Source organism: Borostomias antarcticus (assembly GCF_949987555.1).
Source record: "Borostomias antarcticus genome assembly, chromosome: 2".
Taxonomy (NCBI): Eukaryota; Metazoa; Chordata; class Actinopteri; order Stomiiformes; family Stomiidae; genus Borostomias; species Borostomias antarcticus.
In genome coordinates this window covers 7157699-7175627 of record NC_140235.1, presented here as the reverse complement: position 1 = coordinate 7175627, position 17929 = coordinate 7157699, and the positions used below count along the sequence as shown (strand labels likewise).

At 44.2% G+C, this 17929-nt stretch overlaps 2 protein-coding genes across 3 annotated transcripts in view; one reads left to right on the top strand and one right to left on the bottom strand.

Annotated features, from left to right (window-relative positions):
• The window catches only part of mcm3ap (minichromosome maintenance complex component 3 associated protein), a 29897-nt gene extending 13818 nt beyond the window's left edge, over positions 1 to 16079 (bottom strand). For both annotated transcript variants that reach the window (XM_084457874.1, XM_084457875.1), the window contains exons 1-12: positions 16003 to 16079; positions 13764 to 15544; positions 12179 to 12426; positions 10797 to 10878; positions 8847 to 9003; positions 6658 to 6851; positions 5367 to 5506; positions 4088 to 4285; positions 3354 to 3622; positions 2909 to 3071; positions 1040 to 1200; positions 429 to 673 (exon numbers count right to left, since the gene is read on the bottom strand). In XM_084457874.1, the coding sequence (XP_084314000.1) occupies positions 429 to 673; positions 1040 to 1200; positions 2909 to 3071; positions 3354 to 3622; positions 4088 to 4285; positions 5367 to 5506; positions 6658 to 6851; positions 8847 to 9003; positions 10797 to 10878; positions 12179 to 12426; positions 13764 to 15381 (3475 nt within the window). In that variant the 5' untranslated portion in view covers positions 15382 to 15544; positions 16003 to 16079. The remainder of the gene's footprint in view (positions 1 to 428; positions 674 to 1039; positions 1201 to 2908; positions 3072 to 3353; positions 3623 to 4087; positions 4286 to 5366; positions 5507 to 6657; positions 6852 to 8846; positions 9004 to 10796; positions 10879 to 12178; positions 12427 to 13763; positions 15545 to 16002) is intronic.
• Positions 16080 to 16280: 201 nt separating this feature from the next.
• ybey (ybeY metalloendoribonuclease) lies at positions 16281 to 17419 on the top strand. Its single transcript, XM_084458058.1, has 4 exons — positions 16281 to 16623; positions 16772 to 16903; positions 17068 to 17136; positions 17275 to 17419. The coding sequence occupies exons 1-4, from the start codon at positions 16414 to 16416 to the stop codon at positions 17368 to 17370; spliced, it is 507 nt and encodes a 168-aa protein (XP_084314184.1). The 5' UTR covers positions 16281 to 16413; the 3' UTR covers positions 17371 to 17419.
• Positions 17420 to 17929: the final 510 nt, after the last annotated feature.

Genomic DNA, 17929 nt, shown 5'->3' with positions numbered 1-17929 from the left:
AGGTGGCGTGTATTTGTGTGTGCGTTTGTTTGCAGGATTACTAAAAAATTACCACACCAGATTTCCTGAAACTCGGTGGAAGGGTGTAGAATCGGCCAAATTAGAACCCATTAAATTTTGGAGTGGATACGAATCACAGGGCGGGTCCACCAGCCGCAGAAATACGGCCGGCTATTCACCTCCATTCATTTTTTAGACCAGGTTTAAGTTAAAACTACCAGACTGGTTTTCGTGAAACTTGGTGGGATGTAGCATGGGTCAACTAACAAGCCACTAAATTCTGGAGTGGATAGTAGCATGAGACAATTTAGAACCCATTCAATTTTGGCACGCACAGAGCCACAAAATCATGCCATTTCTAGTTTCACTTTTCTATATGGACCACAGGAATTTACAGGGCTAGTCTACGATTAGCATGGAACCCTTACCTGCTGCCCCCATGGAGCTGGCCGTGAGGGTGGAGGGAGGGGGTTCGGTCAACAGTCCGGTGCCACGGTACTTGTTTTGGGAGTCGAAGCTGCAGACGGGGGTGTGCTGGGGAGGATTAGGGAGCGGACCTCCGTTCACCACTTCCCCCATCAGCACAGTCCTCTTCACAACGATGGCCTTCGACTTCCTCTGGGGCAGGGGCAGGTCCGGGCCCTGGTAGGCTGTCCGGCTCAGCTCCACCATGCTGGGGTTTCACACGAGAATCACATCTTTTCATTTAACATCTCAACAGAGAAGAGTGCAGAGAAGAGTGCACTATATGTGTGTGTACTACTGTATGTGTGTACAGTGTGTGTGTACTGTGTACAGTGTGTGTATGTACTCTGTGTACAGTGTGTGTGTACTGTGTACAGTGTGTGTATGTACTGTGTGTACAGTGTGTGTACAGTGTGTGTGTACTATGTGTACAGTGTGTGTGTGTGTACAGAGTGTGTGTGTGTACTGTGTACAGTGTGTGTGTGTACTATGTGTACAGTGTGTGTGTGTACTGTGTGTACAGTGTGTGTGTGTGTGTACTGTGTACAGTGTGTGTATGTGTGTAGGTACTGACCCGTCACTAATGCTCAGCCCATACTGCTGGATGAAGTCTGTGGCCTCGGCGGTGTTGTGGAACATGAGCATCCTCACCATGTCCTCGATGGGGAAGACGGTGGATCTCTGGGAGCCCACAGTGTGGGCGATGTTCAGGATCCACAGGGCCTTAGTCCTCACCTAGAAATCACTCAATTAACATTTTCCAAAACGCTGGGGTGTGTTGCTGTGAAGTCTGGACTACATTTCAAATACTTTATTGAATTTGCATTTGTTACAATGACCACCATACAGAGCATTCAGAACGTATTCAAAAAATCGTTTCCACATTTTGTTACGTTACCGCCTTATTCTGACTGATTGACACCCGTCTATATAAGGTCTCACAGTTGGCAGTGCATGTCAGAGCAAAGACCAAACCAGGAAGTCGAAGGAATTGTCCGTAGACCTCAGATGCAAGTTTGTGTCGAGGCCCAGATCTGGGGATGGGTACGTAAAATGTGTGGAGCATTGAAGGTCCTGAAGAACACCGTGGCCAACATCATTCTGAAATGGAAGAAGTGTGGAGCCACCAGGACTCTTCCTAGGGCTGGCCGCCCAGCCCAAGTGAGCAGTCGGGAGCTCCATATCTCCATAGTTCCTCTGTGGAGAGGGGAGAACCTTCCAGAAGGACCACCATATCAGCACTCCACCAATCAGGCCTTTATGGTAGAGTGGCCAGACGGAAGGTGGCCTCTCAGTAAAAAATACAACAGGGGTCCGCTAGTAGAATGAAGCAGCAAGCGCTAACGTTAACTTAAAGGAATAAACACAAACATAAGTGCAGTTATTGCAGAAATGGAAATAACAATTCAAGAAGAAGTATGCACTAGTAGAGTTTCTCAACGGAAAACACATTTTTGCCGTTCCTCTGACTTTTTTTATCTCTGTTTTGTTATGCTGGTTGGCTGAAGGAGCTCATCTGTCAAGGTAAATACCCCGCTCACTCAAATCGTTCTGGGTGGCTGGAAGTCCAGACTTTTTGTAAAAACGTTAAAAAAAATCGCAATGAGTCTGGTTTACCAGGCTAGCAGCATCACGCTGTGGGGATGTTTTTTAGCAGCAGGAACTGGGGGACTAGTCAGGATCGAGGGAAAGTTGAACAGAGCAAAGTACAGAGAGATCCTTGATGAAAACCTGCTCCAGAGCACTCTGGACCTCAGACTGGGGCGAAGGTTCACCTTCCAACAGGACAACGACCCTAAGCACACAGCCAAGACAAAGCAGGCGTGGCTCAGAGACAAGCCTGTGAATGTCCTGGAATGGCATCTCTGAAAGACCTGACAATAGCTGGGCAGAGACACTCCCCATCCAGCCTGGCAGAGCTTGAGAAGATGAGCCGGGCTTGTATCTTCATACCCAAGAACACTGGAGGCTGTAATCGCTGCCAAAGTTGCCTCAGCAAAGTACTGAGGAAAGGATCTGAATACTTATGCAAGTTATATTTCAGTTGTTGTTGTTTTTGTTGTTATTTATAAATATGCAAACATTTCAAAAAATCTGCTTTTGCTTTGTCATTATGGGCTATTGTTTGTAGATTGATGAGATTTCTTTATTTTAGAATAAGAATATAACATAACAAAATGTGGAAACGGTGAAAGGTCCGAATACTTTCAAGTAGCACATGCTCCTTGTTTTATGTAGAGATATAATGACTGGCCTGGAGAATGGCACACCTTCACTAAATTATTAGTGATCACACCTCTCCTTATCTCTAACACCGAGTGAAGTAAATACCATATAGCAAAGGTTTGTTCTGATGTGACCTTTATGCTCATAACATGACAGTGTATGGCCCTCTAGCTTATCAAAAAAAAAAACATATGAGAAAACGATGCTTGGTACTGACCTGGTTGAAGTATCCATGGAGGAGGCAACCAGCCAGGTAAGAGGCAGCTTTCACCAGCTTGAAGAAGCGCACAAAGTTGTTACTGTTGAGTGCGGAGAAGGCCTGCACTGCAAACTTCACCTCTGGGGAGTTGCGTATTTCGTCACGGAACTGCTGCACCTCCCTTTGTGAAGAGGCATAACAAGGCATCAAATCTAGCATGCATTATGACAACGCTCTCAAAGATGGCGCAGAAAATGGCAGGTTTAAAAAATAAATGTTGCTACTTCAGAATGGTGTGCTCACTATGCTGTACTTCTCAGTCAAACGATCTCTTAAGAAAATAGCTCGGCGGTTTTGTCTGAATGCATTTCCCACGTTAGGTTTGCCCTGCTTTTGGCCAACCACACACAGTGCAACCATGAAACCCGTCACCCTAAATTATGTTGTGCCTCTCATGACTGACCTGAGGATGTCTCCGTCGTTCAGTTTTAGCAGAACGGTGTACTGGCGGAACTCGGCCTCCTGGGGGCAGTAGACGCCCCTATTTGCGAGGTCCAGGTACATCTCCTTCAGACTCTGCATACACTTGGTTAGGTTTTCATTGTTGATCTTGGCGTCGAAGGACATCATAGGCTCCTCGCACAGGTGGTGGGCGCAGTGGACATGGAAGCGGGCGCACTTCTCCATCAGAGACACGGTCAGAGGATCGCACAAGTGCTGCTGGGTAATATCCTGAAGCAGGTTGGGAGAAAGAATTTTGCGATAAATGATACATTGTAATAATTGATACACGAAGTGGGAAGATTGAGCAGAGATCAACCGGTCTACAAAGGTTCATTAACAGTGAATAACACTCCCACCATATTGCTGTTTTTCTTTACTTGCATGCTTTCGAGCGTACTTTTGATATTTCAAAAATGTATCCATAACCATTTAAACATTTTTGCCTGCAGAGACAGGGAGTTGGCCCTATAGATATACATCACCAACAGATTGATTGTGCAATTTCTTTAACAACATGTGTACCATAAGACAAGTTTTACTTTACTTTATTGAGTTTATTTGAGCAGGGACAGTGCATAGACATGAAGCATGAATAAAACTGTAAATATGCCAGTATTAGCAGGGTTGCTAATGTTCAGCTGCAGTCCCTGGGCTAGATATTAAAGCCTGGTTTTGCTTGAAGTGTGTGTTTACCTTGCGGATACCGCGGGTCCTGTTCCACACAAAGTCATACCAGTCGCGGTAGTTGTCCTGGCCGTGGTCCATGACCTGGGTGACCAGGTAGTCCATGGTCATGCTGAGGACCGGGAGGGGGCGCAGCTCATGGGGGAGGGGCTCCTCCTGGTCAGCTGACGACCTGCTGTACTCCTTGATGGCTGCCACATGGTCCACCTGGTCAGGGGTAAGTAGGTATGTGTGAGATGGCCGTCTGATTCAGAGATACATACAATACCATTATATGAGCACCTAATTAGAAAAACCCCAAATTCCAACTGGTATTACTATGGTGATTGCTTTAGCAGCTACACTGACGTCTGAGCATCATCCAAGTAGGTGCTGCACATAATCCCCTCCTCCCCTATATAAATGTGTCATTATTATCATTATTAAAGAGAATATATATACCCAAATTTGTGAAAGTTCACGCACTAAAACCTTCTTGAGATAAGGACTGGTGCTCTCAGTTAAGGACCAGCAGTTTCCAAAAAGAGAGTGGACTGGAGTTAGGGGTGTAACAATATATCGTGCCACAATATATCGCGATACAGAAACGTCACAATACGTCAAGGTGAAAACAATATCGTAATATGTTTATTGTATATCAGTGAACGCTGGCTATACAACGCTGGTAACAAACACATCTTTTGTCTCTAGGCCTATCCATGATATCCTAACAGTTAAACTCTAAATTCACAAAGTGTAGTGGAGTAGAAAAGTGGAGAAATGCACTATTGGTGTGAACAGCAGCGCTACTGCAACGCTTCACACCTGCCCTTAGTGTATCGTATCGTATTGTTATCGTCAACCCCAAATCGTGTATCGTATCGTATGATTAGTGTATCGTTACACCCCTAACTGGAGCACAAGGATAATTTTTAAGAACATTTTTATTGGTGCACACGATTACCCACTAACGTTTCGACAACAGTGTTGTCGTCTTCTTCGTTCACTCTGAAGAAGACGCTCGTCGAAATGTTAGTGGGTAATCTTGTGCACCAATAAAAGTCTTCTTAAAGTGAACTGTGTGCTCTAGTCTACTCCCCTTTTAGAGAATATAAACTACCATAATCCCTTGTGGTTAAGTGAAGAATGTAACTTGAGCAAAGCAAGATAGATATAAATTGATCATACTACACCAGTTTATTTTTAGCTAGGCAACTAATGCTGTGTGCGCACACTCAGATTAAATACTCAGTGGATATAGATCTATGTTATAACACTTCTATCGGACTGGTGGCGAGTCAAACCTCACCATCTCCGTGTTGGGGACGAGCTCGAAGGCGCTCAGCTGGTTGCGTGTTTCCCTCATATAGCGCTCCTTCTCTGGACACATGTCTGGACACGTCCCCACAAACACCTTGGACAGGTCCAGGTCCGTCCGCTTGGGTCGACCTGGATCACAACACAGTCACTCAGAAGGAATCGGCCACAACGTCTTCGGTCCGCTCTAATGGGCCCTGTCCACTGGTCACAAAGGCTTACTGTATGTGTCCATCCATCTCTTCATGGACACTCCATATGCTAAACAAATGGCAAATCGCATTCTTTTCCGACTGATCACAGCCCCAGCAATGTTCACCTTGTATTTCCATGAAGTAGACTTGGGTTCAACGTTTTCTTTGCCTTCAGGAAAATATTTGCTTTGCCACATATCCCATCATGCACCACCCATGCATTCACTTGCCTGCCTTCATTGAAAATGCGTTCTGACTCCATGACCAATGATTAGGACCCATTAAGCCAAGATGCTTTCATTCATAAACATTTGACAGGCCTTTATTCCCTTAAGCCTTCTGTACACTGTACGACTGAAAATATCTTAGATCGGGGATCCCTTCCCACTGTACGACCGGGACTCTGTCTCAAGACCATACGACGTGTGTATTCACACTATGCGATTTGTATTCACACTATACGATTTCTGTCAGCCACGATTATGCCCACGATTAATCTTGGCTAGAGTTCTATGTGATCTGTGATCTACGACGAAAATATCTGACATGCCAGATATTTTGTCGGGAGGTCGTAGCCTCATCGTAGAACGTTGTAGCAATGAATCGCAGATCGTACACCTTCTCACACTGTGACTTGCGAGTCCCGATTTTGCATACGATGAGCTACGATTGTCTGCGACAACCGACGACCACCTTACGACCTCAGAATCGTGGGTTTTATCGCACAGTGTACATGCGGCCGTATACAAACTTTAGGGATGGTCCCCAAATGTTCCCAACTATGTTCTCATACAAAAAGCTAGTCTACAGTCATGACTACAGTCACATCACACACCACCTGGAGTGGCCAGATTGGAGTGAACCAACCATCCCTAAAAAGAGAATAGGTGATCTAAAAGTGTCTAGTAGTATCAACTACAAGCTTGTGATCAAAATAGTATTTGTAGAACTGCATAGATAGATGCTGACGCTGCTATGAAAGGGATGTCTGGGGCCCCTTGCTGGAACTGCTGCCTCCGCGACCCGACCCCGGATAAGCGGATGATGATGGATGGATGGATGGATGGATGCATAGATGGAGGGCTTTACCTTGGCGCAGGATTTTGTCCCTCTGCTCCAGGAGGCGGTACTTCTCCTCAGCCGTCTCTGCCAGCTGGCCCACCAGGGGAAGGAGAGAGGAGGGGACGGGGCGGTCGGAGCTCAGGCCCTCGGCGCCGGGCTCCTGCTGCCACTCACTGTCGAACTGGAGAGACTTGGCAACGGAGGGTTTCTTCACCGGTGAGCTAGACAGAAAACATAGCAGACTTTGAAAGCAAGTGTTGTACAAAGATGCTGTACAACAAATGTTTCCTTCACATGCTGGGCCATACCTCCATGTTCATGTCAGCATTCACTCCATGGTAATATTCGAGTTGCCCGTAAAGTGTTCAGATGATTACCATTCACCGTATATAATGTTATAGCAACTATTAATTATCTGGCAACATGCAGTTATTTTTACCGCTCACCAGCTGCCATGTGTAGGCTACTACTGACAGAATTAGCTAATAGCTTTGAATTGACCCGCCAATGCATCCAAAATGTCACCATTAATGACCGCCTGACAGCTGTACAAACTCTTAAGTTTAAACAAAATGTTCTCTACAAGGAGAATCAGGACCCCAAGCCGGTACAACACAATAGACCTTTCCTATTCAGCCAGCAAGTTCCGCCCCCCTAGTTACTGTTGCTATGCCCCACAAGCTTTGGAGCAAGTTAATAAAATGTCCACTGAACAGCACATACCTGATCATTCTCTCAAGGATTCCTGACAATATTGCTTTAGCCGATGTTATTCGCCAAATGCCACTACTTACTCTAAGAGAGTTCTACAGAAAGGCCTTAAATATTTTACACAAGGATATATCCATGAGATTTGGATTTCGGACGTAGCAGGTGACAACATACAAGTCGATGCTAGGTGTTGGTGATCTATGCAGAAGGCACAGATGCCTCAAACTCCAGATTGAAATCCATCAGGACAAAATCGAGGAGTCTAACTGCGCGTCAAGCAGGGTGAGTAAGTTGTAAGTGAGTAAGTGGCATCCATTTGTAGAAAATAAGCCTGTGAGAATGATCTGTTAACTACTAGCTATGGACTAATTAGCTACTGTACATCAAGCACCTAACGTTACAGCTTTTTGTGTTGGCGCTGCTGTAAACTGGAGGTGTGGAGTATCGTACAGCTTGTTTTCTTATACCATTACGGTACAGCAGCCTGCAGGCCAGTTTTCTGTATGTTGTAAGAACTATTTCCTTCAAATGTTTTATCTATGAACACAACGCAGGACAAGCTTTGTTTGTGGGACATCAGAGGCGTGGTCTTAAGAAATCAAGCAACCTTATTGGTTATTATTCTTCGCATGATTGATAGGTCGGAAAGGTCTATTCTGGAGGTAACGCTGCTTCACAATTAACTGGTGACAGTAGTTATGGCTGCTGACTCATGTCTAATAATTACTGTAACCTCTTTGATGACCTGTATCTTGATACATGCATGCATAGGTAGCGACAGATCTAATCCTGGGCATTAAAATTAACTTCACACAAAACAACCCTTACTCAAGCTCTCTCTCTCTCTCTCTCTCTTTTAAAAGAACAAGAAAGCACTGAATGGTTTAGGGCCAAAATATATTTCTGATCTGCTGCTACGTTATGAACCATCCAGACCTAACCCTAACCCTCGTCTGTCACAGCTCGTCTGCTGCAACTCTCAGTTCTTCTAAATCAAGACTGAAGACTTTTCTTTTTGCAGCTGCTTTTTATTAATTCAAATAATTATTTATTCACACACTGCACTAACTTTTATTCCTGTATTTTATTTTTCCAGCATTTTGTTTTAAAATGTCCTTTTTTGCATTTTGTTGTATATGACCTTTATATGTATATTGCCTTTAAGTGAGAGGTGTTTGTGGTTACCTTGCCTTTAAGTGAGAGGTGTTTGTGGTTACCTTGCCTTTAAGTGAGAGGTGTTTGTGTTTACCTTGCCTTTAAGTGAGAGGTGTTTGTGTTTACCTTGCCTTTAAGTGAGAGGTGTTTGTGTTTACCTTGCCTTTAAGTGAGAGGTGTTTGTGTTTACCTTGCCTTTAAGTGAGAGGTGTTTGTGTTTGCCTTGCCTTTAAGTGAGAGGTGTTTGTGGTTACCTTGCCTTTAAGTGAGAGGTGTTTGTGTTTACCTTGCCTTTAAGTGAGAGGTGTTTGTCTTAACCTTGCCTTTAAGTGAGAGGTGTTTGTGGTTACCTGCGGCTGATGGAGACCAAGCTGCTCACAGCGGGGGCTCTTGGAGAGGGTCTTCTCAGAGGGGATTGCTGGAAGCCCCCCTGTCTGGAGTCGGTGGCCTGGTTCTCCCTGTCCTCCACCTCTCCCTCTAGCGGTCTCCCTCTCTTCTCTCCTGGACCTGAAACAACAGCGCAACACAAGCTCAGAACAAGATACTCACAACTGAGGAGCAGGGAGGGAGTGTTGGGCTTCTTCAATCAATCAAAGCTTTATTTGTATAGCATATTTCATACACAGAGGTAACACAATGCGCTTTACAGAGAACAAGGGAGGTGGGCATAGGTCCCACCCCTACATATTTCACTTGAAGTCAGTTTACTGCCCTTGTAACTACTGAACTGCTAAAAACAGCTAAGAAGTAGGGATGTAGGTGAGTAGGGAAGTCCTGATCCAATCCATGGCATCGGTATTGGCCTGATACTGGCCCAGAATGCTGGATCGGAGATCGGAGGAGAGAAGAAAACAGGCTCTAATCCGTGCAGCATGTCACTTATGTCATAACAGTAGTAGCCAGTCTCGTATTCCTCGGTTTAACACCACAAACTTAATCAAACATTTGGAAAAACATCACAAGGAGTAACACCAGGAATGCCTTGTGATTTATATAGGACAGGCCAATCATTCGTTTTGGGTTAGGGCTACCATAGTAGGCCAAACCCGTCTCCTTCCCCCCGTTCCTATAGTCTACTATGCGCCTCAGTCACGTGCATTTCCCAAGCGGAATAGCCCAAATATCACAACACAAAACTGCTTCCTTAGATCAATCCTGTATTAACTGAGAGATCCACTGGAAAAAATATTTTTCCCATACATTGAGCTCTAATATCTGCAAAAATACGCAGTTGAGGAGACAGACTTACTATATTCGTCAAATCGCCCAACCCTAATGTAGGCTGTTAACCTGACGCACCAGATGGTTTGCTTCGCATAACCATCTGGGAACTCTGTTGGAATCTGTCTGGAAAACGGAAGGCACTTTAAAAACTACTTGGCAGATGATTGGATAAACAATCTGAAAAAAAAAAATCTGAAAAGGTTGATCATGCTCTAACTTCAACCGCTCCTCGCCGTCCTAAACCCACCTAGTGTAGCTGTTAGTATTTCAGAACCAACGCTGATTGGCAAGATCATTTTCTGATCTGGCTCAAAAGGATCTCTATGGAGAGTGATTTGCGAGAGAAACAGAATGCGAGCTCGTGAAATCAGGATGGTCTCACAAGGCTAGCAGGCTATGGGAAACAATGCATAACAAGGCATCCGAAGTAGATAGACTAGAAAAAAATGAGACAGCCCTAGTTGACTAGAAAAAAACTAGATAGCCCTGGTTTTGGGAAGAGCTTGATCAGTAACAGATGTACAATAGATGTATAATATTTTGAGTAATGATATACATTACTTGCAAGTGCACAATGTTTTCTATGTACTGTAGTGCTATGCATATAGCCCTCTTCTGATGTAAAAGTCAGAAGACAGATTATAAAACAGTAACTGTAAATGTGACATGGTTATTCGTCTGTAGGTTTCAATTGTGAAATCTCTGATTTGAACAGGCAAATCTGATTTGACTGACAAAATTAAGAGCCGGGTACAGCCCTATTATTAGTCAAGAGTAAATAAATATATATCAGAGGTACAAACCGATCACAGGTGAAAAAGGTGACAAACATACAAGCCCATACATACGCAGATCAAACAAATGACCTATTTTGGATTGAAACCGGCCTTTCACTTAAAGGTGACAAGTCTGCACCCCTGTATACACATCTTGACATTTTGATATCTGTATCGCAGATACCCAAACCCAGGTATGGGAAGTGAAAAAGTGGTATCGGGACATCAAGTTAGTAAGCTATTTGTTTCTATGTGATTTTAGCTTGAACAAAATGCAATAGAAGGAACATTAGGACTTACTCTGCTTCTTTTTTTGCCAGAAAATAAGTAGTTCCTGTCCTTGCAGTAGTTTGCCCCTTTTTTTTGCCTTTGCTGCAGATGCCTGAAAGACAATCGTGAACACTGAACAGGTTATAAATTGCTCAGGAAGAACTCTGGTGACTTTTTAAACCAAAGGGACATACTACAACACATTTCATAGAAATTATAGTCATAATATATTATTAATAACTGTAATCTGGGGTTTTTCATCTTAAGACAAGTCACAGGGTTCATAAAGGCATTGATAAACAAAATGTTAACAAATTTTAACAACGTAATGGACAGGTTCGGAATTTAGCATTATAAGCCATGTTATAAGGTTATTTACGATCAAATACAGCTGATAAAGTTTTGTCAAAAGGTGCACTCTCGAGATATATCCCATCACTGCTAACATGCTCAATGGATCCATAGGTGCATAGACAGAATCCCTCAAAAACACCATAAACTCTTGTTTTCAAAGACAGGAAACTCACGAGTGATCACTCAAATCAGGCCTAGTTTACACGACAATGGCCCGAGCATGGATGGAAGGAAACTTCCGTATGTCTAAAGCCTGTTGCCTGCTGGCCTGGCATGCACAGCCTACTACAGCGTTTTCAATCATTTCTGCAGATCCATGTGACCGGGGATTGCTATCACAATACTGTTGTGTGAACGCAGAAGTTTTGTAAAACACTAAAGAAAAACTGTCCTGTTTTTGAAGTCATTGTCTCTGTCACTGTTCTCATATTGTATTTGCTTTGGGTGCACTGTGGAGTGTTTAAGTGAGTTTGGTACTGGATGCTAGCCGGTACCATTGCATTGCACTAGCAGTAGCAATACTCAAACAAGGGACAGCATGGAAGCAGCTGAAAATGTTCTCAATCAATCAACAACATAATAGGTAAGTCCAAAATTAGGCCCCATGTCCAAAATTCCAAACTATTATCCTTTTATCAAATAACATCAGTTTCAAGTTTTCCTTTATCAAGTAAAAACAGTCAAGCAAAATGATTAAGCATGTGTTCTTGAATGTTGATAAAAGCTGTGCAGTTTCTATGGCTTGGGGTGGAAGAGAATGCCCTACTATTCTTAAACCTGCGGTATACTTTCTGTTTAACAATGCATAGACAGCTTGTATTTTGCAACACGTTTATTTCTGAGGACCTGCACAGCCAACTAACCCTAACCCTCCAGGGAACGCAGGAGACGCGTGGCAGCCATCTTTTTTTTTTGACGTCCACCACATCAAAACATGTCCATAAGATGTAATATTGCAAAAATAAAAGTAATATTCAGTAAAATTGAAAAAGATAGAGAGGTAATATCACCAAATAGGGGTGAGTGAGTTGTTAGCTGAGAGGGAAAAGTGTTCTCACATGATCTTGGAAGTGCACGATCACCAGGTTCTTGTGAGGGCGACACATGACCTTACGGACTTTGCCGAAACGGCCAAAGTGCTTCTCGATGACGTCCTTCTTGTTCAGGTTGGCTGGGACATTCTTGCACTGGATGACGGTGGCGTCTGTGGGCGACATGCCCCCCAGACTATCACTGCTCTCCCCACGCTGGGTGCGTCTTCCAGGTGTCTTGGTTTCAGGCACTGGGTCATGGGCTTCCACTGACCCTGGAAAAAAAGAGGAAAACATTATGTTTGATATAAAGATCGTTTTTTTTCCATTAACCCTTAGGTCTATTAATTTCTGAAGAAAAAAAAACACCTTGAAGGTATAGAGACCCCATTATGCTATTTATATTTGGAGTTGTAAACTGTTTTATCATCAGGCAACCAGACTCTTGAACGATGGATACTAGCGGCATGTTGCCTGCCTGCAGGTGTCACTGCATGTAAACATTGCCAAGAAACTGAGGCAGAAGTCTTGTTGTAAAAGGATAATAGTACAAGCTGATTTTCTACGTGCTCCAATGGGGATACTATACTGTACATGCTGCTGCCTCCGACTTACATGTTCTAGATACTGTTTGTCACTGTGCCCTCCGATTCATAATCCCAAATTACACATATGTCTGCAATCTGATTCTGTATTAAGTAGACTGGACCTCATTAGCTGTTCGCAGGTGCCATTATTGGCATCCATTTTACCCAGAACTAGGCTATATTATGACACAATTACTATGTGATGAAGTTACTTTTTGAAATTCTTCATTGTCACAGTACATTAGGAAAACCGCTTTATCCTGCTTCTAAAACCTGGAATAAACAATTAAATAAACAAAAAATGTGCTAAATCTTGTAAATATTGTGTCCAATTCAAATTATTACGTATTACAATGTGTATATGCTATATGTGTTGTATAGGCTGTGTGTATTGTAATGTGTTTTGTCCATTGCTCATTTACATGTTAAGCCCTGTTATTCCTGAACAGGTCTCTCTTGGAAAATTGAAGCAAATCTCAATGAGACAAACCTGCATAAATAGGTAGAACTTAAAAAAACTGACATGATTTACAGACAAGTAATAGAAATTGTAAAGACAAAATAAAACATTACAGCTGGCTATGCAAAAGAGATCAAATATAATAGATCAAATATAAGTTGAGAAGCAAATCTCAATGAGACAAACCTGCATAAATAGGTATAAATACAAATACAGAAATAATTTACATAGACATGAATCACAAATTGTACAGACATTGAAAATGTTGATAAATAATACATTACAGCTGTCTATGCGAAAGAAATTTAAGACAGATAAGAGTCAAGTCAAAACTCAAAGTAGTTACATTCTTCAGAAATCAGTTCCGACACCATCCGTTTGAAATAGGCCAAAGGGACTAGGGAATCTATCTTTACTCAAGATCAAATATAGGTTTTACATTCAGTGAGAGCAAATGAATACACATGTACCGTTACTGTATGGTAGGCTTGGCTACGTGACAGAAAAAATGATAGTGAAGACAAACCAAATTCAAAATAATAGAAAAAGGTTGACTAGTGCTCACCTGTCTCTTCTGCTTTCTCCATGCCCTCTCTGACGGGGGCTGGGGTCCTTGGCGGAGCAGCAGAGTGCTGGGCGCTCGGGGGCGGTACGTCAGCTATCTCTGTCTCCCTCAACTCAGGTTGCTGTGGCTCCTCCTGCTTCAACGCCTCTCTCTGCGCCGGATTAGCCGTGGACTTGATCAGCCCGGACATAGCGCTGCGGAAGAGCGCACCCATTGGACCGCGGGACCTCAGGAGGGGTCTCTTGGGGGGGTGTCTGGACTCATCAGCACCTGCCTGGGGAGCCTCCTCCCTGGCTGGGTTCCCTGGAGTGGTGCTGGCTTCCACCGGCTCCTCCTTACGCTTGGTCCCTTTCCCCAGCCTGCTGAACACAGTCACCTCCCCGGTAGTTTCCTGTTCACCACTCCCCTCCTCAGTACTGACCGGGGCCTCAGTTTTGGTTTTGGGGTCACCGAACGCTGGGGTCTTGCTAAAGCCAAACAGGGCCATGGGGGGCGCAGGCTGGGGCTGGAGGACTTTAGGGGCGAAGCTGAAGGAGGACGGGCTGCTGGGGACAGCGGCCGGCTGGGGGGCAGTACTGGCTGCACTCACACTGGTGCTGGTGGGGGCCGCTGGTTGGGAGAAGGTGAATTGCAGGGTTCTGGTAGAGCCAGTGGTGGAGGTGAGGGGGTCATTCTGGCCTATACTGGCGCTGGGGGCAGAGATGGATGGAGCGGCCGCTGGCTGAGAGAAGCTGAAACCCAGAGGACCGCTGCTCTTGACCGCGGATATGAGGGGGAAGGCAGAGCTGGTGGACCCACTGCTGTCCATACTGGAGGCTGGCTGGGAAGCACTGTCAAAGGACTGTTCTGATGCAGGTTTAGGCTGGGGGTTGGCAGGCTCAGGGCTGACACTGAAGATGGGTTTGAAGAACGCCTCGCTGGATGGTTTGAAGCTGAACTCTGACATCCCGAATCCTCTGCTCTGGACGACACTCTGAGCTGCACCGAAGGAGCTGGGTGTGGAGGTGGGAAGCTGCTGGCTGAAGTGCGACTGACAGCTCATAGGCTGCTCTGACCCGGACGTGGTGGGAGCACCGGACGATGCCTGGGAGATTCCGGATGGGAGGGAGAATCCTTGGGTCCGCTGCCCGAACCCAGCGGGCTGCCCGAAAGCCGAGGCCTGTCCAAATGCCGGTGTCTGTCCAAACAGAGAACTCTGACTCTTTCCAGTTGCCTGTCCATATGATGGTGGAGGAGCGTTAAATCCGGTGCTACTCTGTCCCAATGAGATCTGACCAAAAGCTGGAGGTTGACTCATTGTGGAGAATGTAGAGGATGGTGTCGAGGTCTGGCCAAGCCCTCCACTTTGCCCAAATACGGAGCCCTGTCCAAGGGATGGTGCCTGCCCAAAGGCTGCCGATTGCCCAAACATGGAGGTCTGTCCTGTGGTTTGACCAAAGGCTGAAGGCTGACTGAAGGCAGACGGTTGCCCAAATGTCACCGTTTGCCCAAACCCTGCAGTCTGAGGGGGGTTACTGGACTGCTGCCCAAAGGACTGGAACATGCCAGCCTTGTTAGTGTCGCTAGGGGCTTGGAAAGCTCCACCTTGTGGCCTACCAAACAGATTGTTGGAATCCATAATGGCAATGTCAGTATTCTTGCATTTCCCCCAGTTAATTAGGGCCCTCAAAGGTCGTCACCCCTTTCAGTATTAAGCCAACAAAAATGTCCTGCGAGTCAGGTTAGGCATTTATATGAGATTTCCTCAATTTCTGTGACTCTTCAGTGCAACATCCTTGAGCCTGGGAATACGGAACATACAAACAATGATCTTATTTAAAAATAAGTAAATTCCATATCCACGATCATCTCTAACGTTAGCTAGTTAGATATTGTTGCTATTCGATGCATTTTACCTCGCCAGTGGTAACGATAGCCTACCTTGCAATCACCGCCATGCCAAGCACAGCCAAAGCTAACGTTACCTCGTTTAATAGCTAACACCATCTGGTTTTCAACTTAATGTTAGTCTAGCAAGCGTATCAATTGAAATAGGTAGCTAACATAAAAACGATGAAAATCTTTTTGAGACAAATGTATGCAGAACTAGCTAGCATAGCGTTAGCTAGCTGGGTATGTACTACAGGCGAACTCTAGCTGGCTTGTTTGATTGCAAAACCTCGACAGCGGTTACATATGCAGCTGCATCAACATGATATTCCTATCGAAAGTAAAGTTGACAAATAGAATTATTACTTACTTTGGTTATTATGAGTACCACTTTGCTAATTTAACGTTAGCTATCTTGCATTTCAAAAGATAAGGCTTCCGGTTCCGGTCCTTCTGATTCTGTTTCCCGACTTTGACAAACACCGAAACAGGAAGGTTCCACGCGAACTCTGGTCTGGTAGTTCCCTCGCTAGTTTGCCGATAGCTACCCTTTACAATCGAACAATAATTGTCAGGGGCATTTTTAGATCTACACCCAAATAAAGCAACTGGTATGAGCAACAACTTTTCAGTCTTTCACATCGAAATGAGAACTGTATAACGTACGTTACTGACGGAGTCACCTTGACTTGAATGAAACGAAAGAGCAGTCGCGCGCTGGTTAGCTACTTGAAATTCACCCTTTTCCCTGAAATTTATTCTTGTGATTTTCACTTTTATAATGGGTGTAGTTCTTCGGAATCTGCAGAAGGTCGTTCCGCTGCGACGTGCTAGACTACGTAAAGATGTAGACACTTTGAGACACATACTAGGTATTCAAAAATTTGACATGGGTATCATTTGTGTGGACAACCGCAAGATTCAACGCATTAATAACATTTATAGGAAAAAGAATATGCCTACAGATGTCCTCTCATTTCCTTTCTACGAGGTAGGTAAACTTAATGTTTCATACGCCGTATTACACGTGGGTTTGGTGTTAGATGCCACTTGGGAAAGCCGTTTCAATCGGTTCCTTTTTGCTGTAAAGCATCTATGGGGCCATGTTTTCAGTGCCCACTGCCTGTTTTTGATTGAAGGACCTGAGACCCGGGAAGCTGCCCTGTCCTCTTCACAGAGACGAGCTGAACCTTGGGGACATTTTCTTGGGGGTTGAGTACTTGATGAAACAGTGCCAGGAGGAATCTCAGGATATTCATGAAGTTCTCACAGTGAGTAAATGCTAGTATCACATCCATCGGTCAACATTAGTGAAATCCTTGAGCATCATGATGCATTTGTCATGTTTTATGACTCTTCAAGGTCCAAACGTTTGACAGCATCTCCCAGGAACAGTATGCTACAAATAGCCTACATTTTCTACCCCGTTTCCCAGGTGGTCACTGCTCATGGGATCTGCCACTTGCTGGGCTATAGACATGAAACCGAGGAGGAGTGGACAGAGGTAAGGATAACACTAGTCAAGTGCAATGAACACGATGGGAGCATAGGACTGCATCTGGTTTTGAATCAGATTTAGCAAATTCTCAGCATTCAAGGAATTGAAAACCAACCAACTTAACAGCCTTATGTTTACTGATAGATGCTGCAGAAGGAAAGCTACATTTTGAGCGAGTTCAACAGACTCACCGGCAGATATCTGGAACCTCTGACCAAGAAAGGCACCCAAGACAGGTGACCACCAAACTACCTCAATGACTGGATTTTAACGAGGACATTGTTTTCCAAAGGCGACGATTGTGGACCACGTCACATACATAGTTGCCTCTAGACGAATGAAAGGATAACTACAGCGTTTCCACAATCAACTTAACACTACTGTTCATAATACTTTTACTTTTTTTTGCAACTTGACATTTGTGACAAATTAAAACAAAATACATTTTTCAGTAATATTTTATTTAAAATGCGCTTTATTAAGTCAAATATTGGGACGCTGAGTAAGTACTGTCCACTCTACTACTCCACTTTGCATCACAGACAGGTTCTTTTTAACTGGGGCATTTTCAGGAAGGTGCAACTTCAAGGACTGCCCAGACAGAAGGATGATCACGGTTTTGCATGCTTTGATATATTACAGATCATGTCAGCTCACATGACTTATTTCTCTGCTAGATTCAGGGATGAGATTCCTGACAGTTATAACAAAAACGTTCAGAAAGGTTTTATGCGTATGTAATTTATAAATTATTTATAAAGTCTCATTGAGTTAGATTCTTTCTTGCAAGATAATTTTT

What these genes read in the sequence shown, in the direction of transcription:
- ybey (XM_084458058.1), top strand. Translation starts at nt 16,414, where the DNA reads ATGGGTGTAGTTCTTCGGAATCTGCAGAAGGTCGTTCCGCTGCGACGT. An exon ending in TCTCATTTCCTTTCTACGAG is followed by an intron (nt 16,624 to 16,771) that starts GTAGGTAAACTT and finishes TTTTGATTGAAG; the next exon opens with GACCTGAGACCCGGGAAGCT. An exon ending in CCGAGGAGGAGTGGACAGAG is followed by an intron (nt 17,137 to 17,274) that starts GTAAGGATAACA and finishes GTTTACTGATAG; the next exon opens with ATGCTGCAGAAGGAAAGCTA.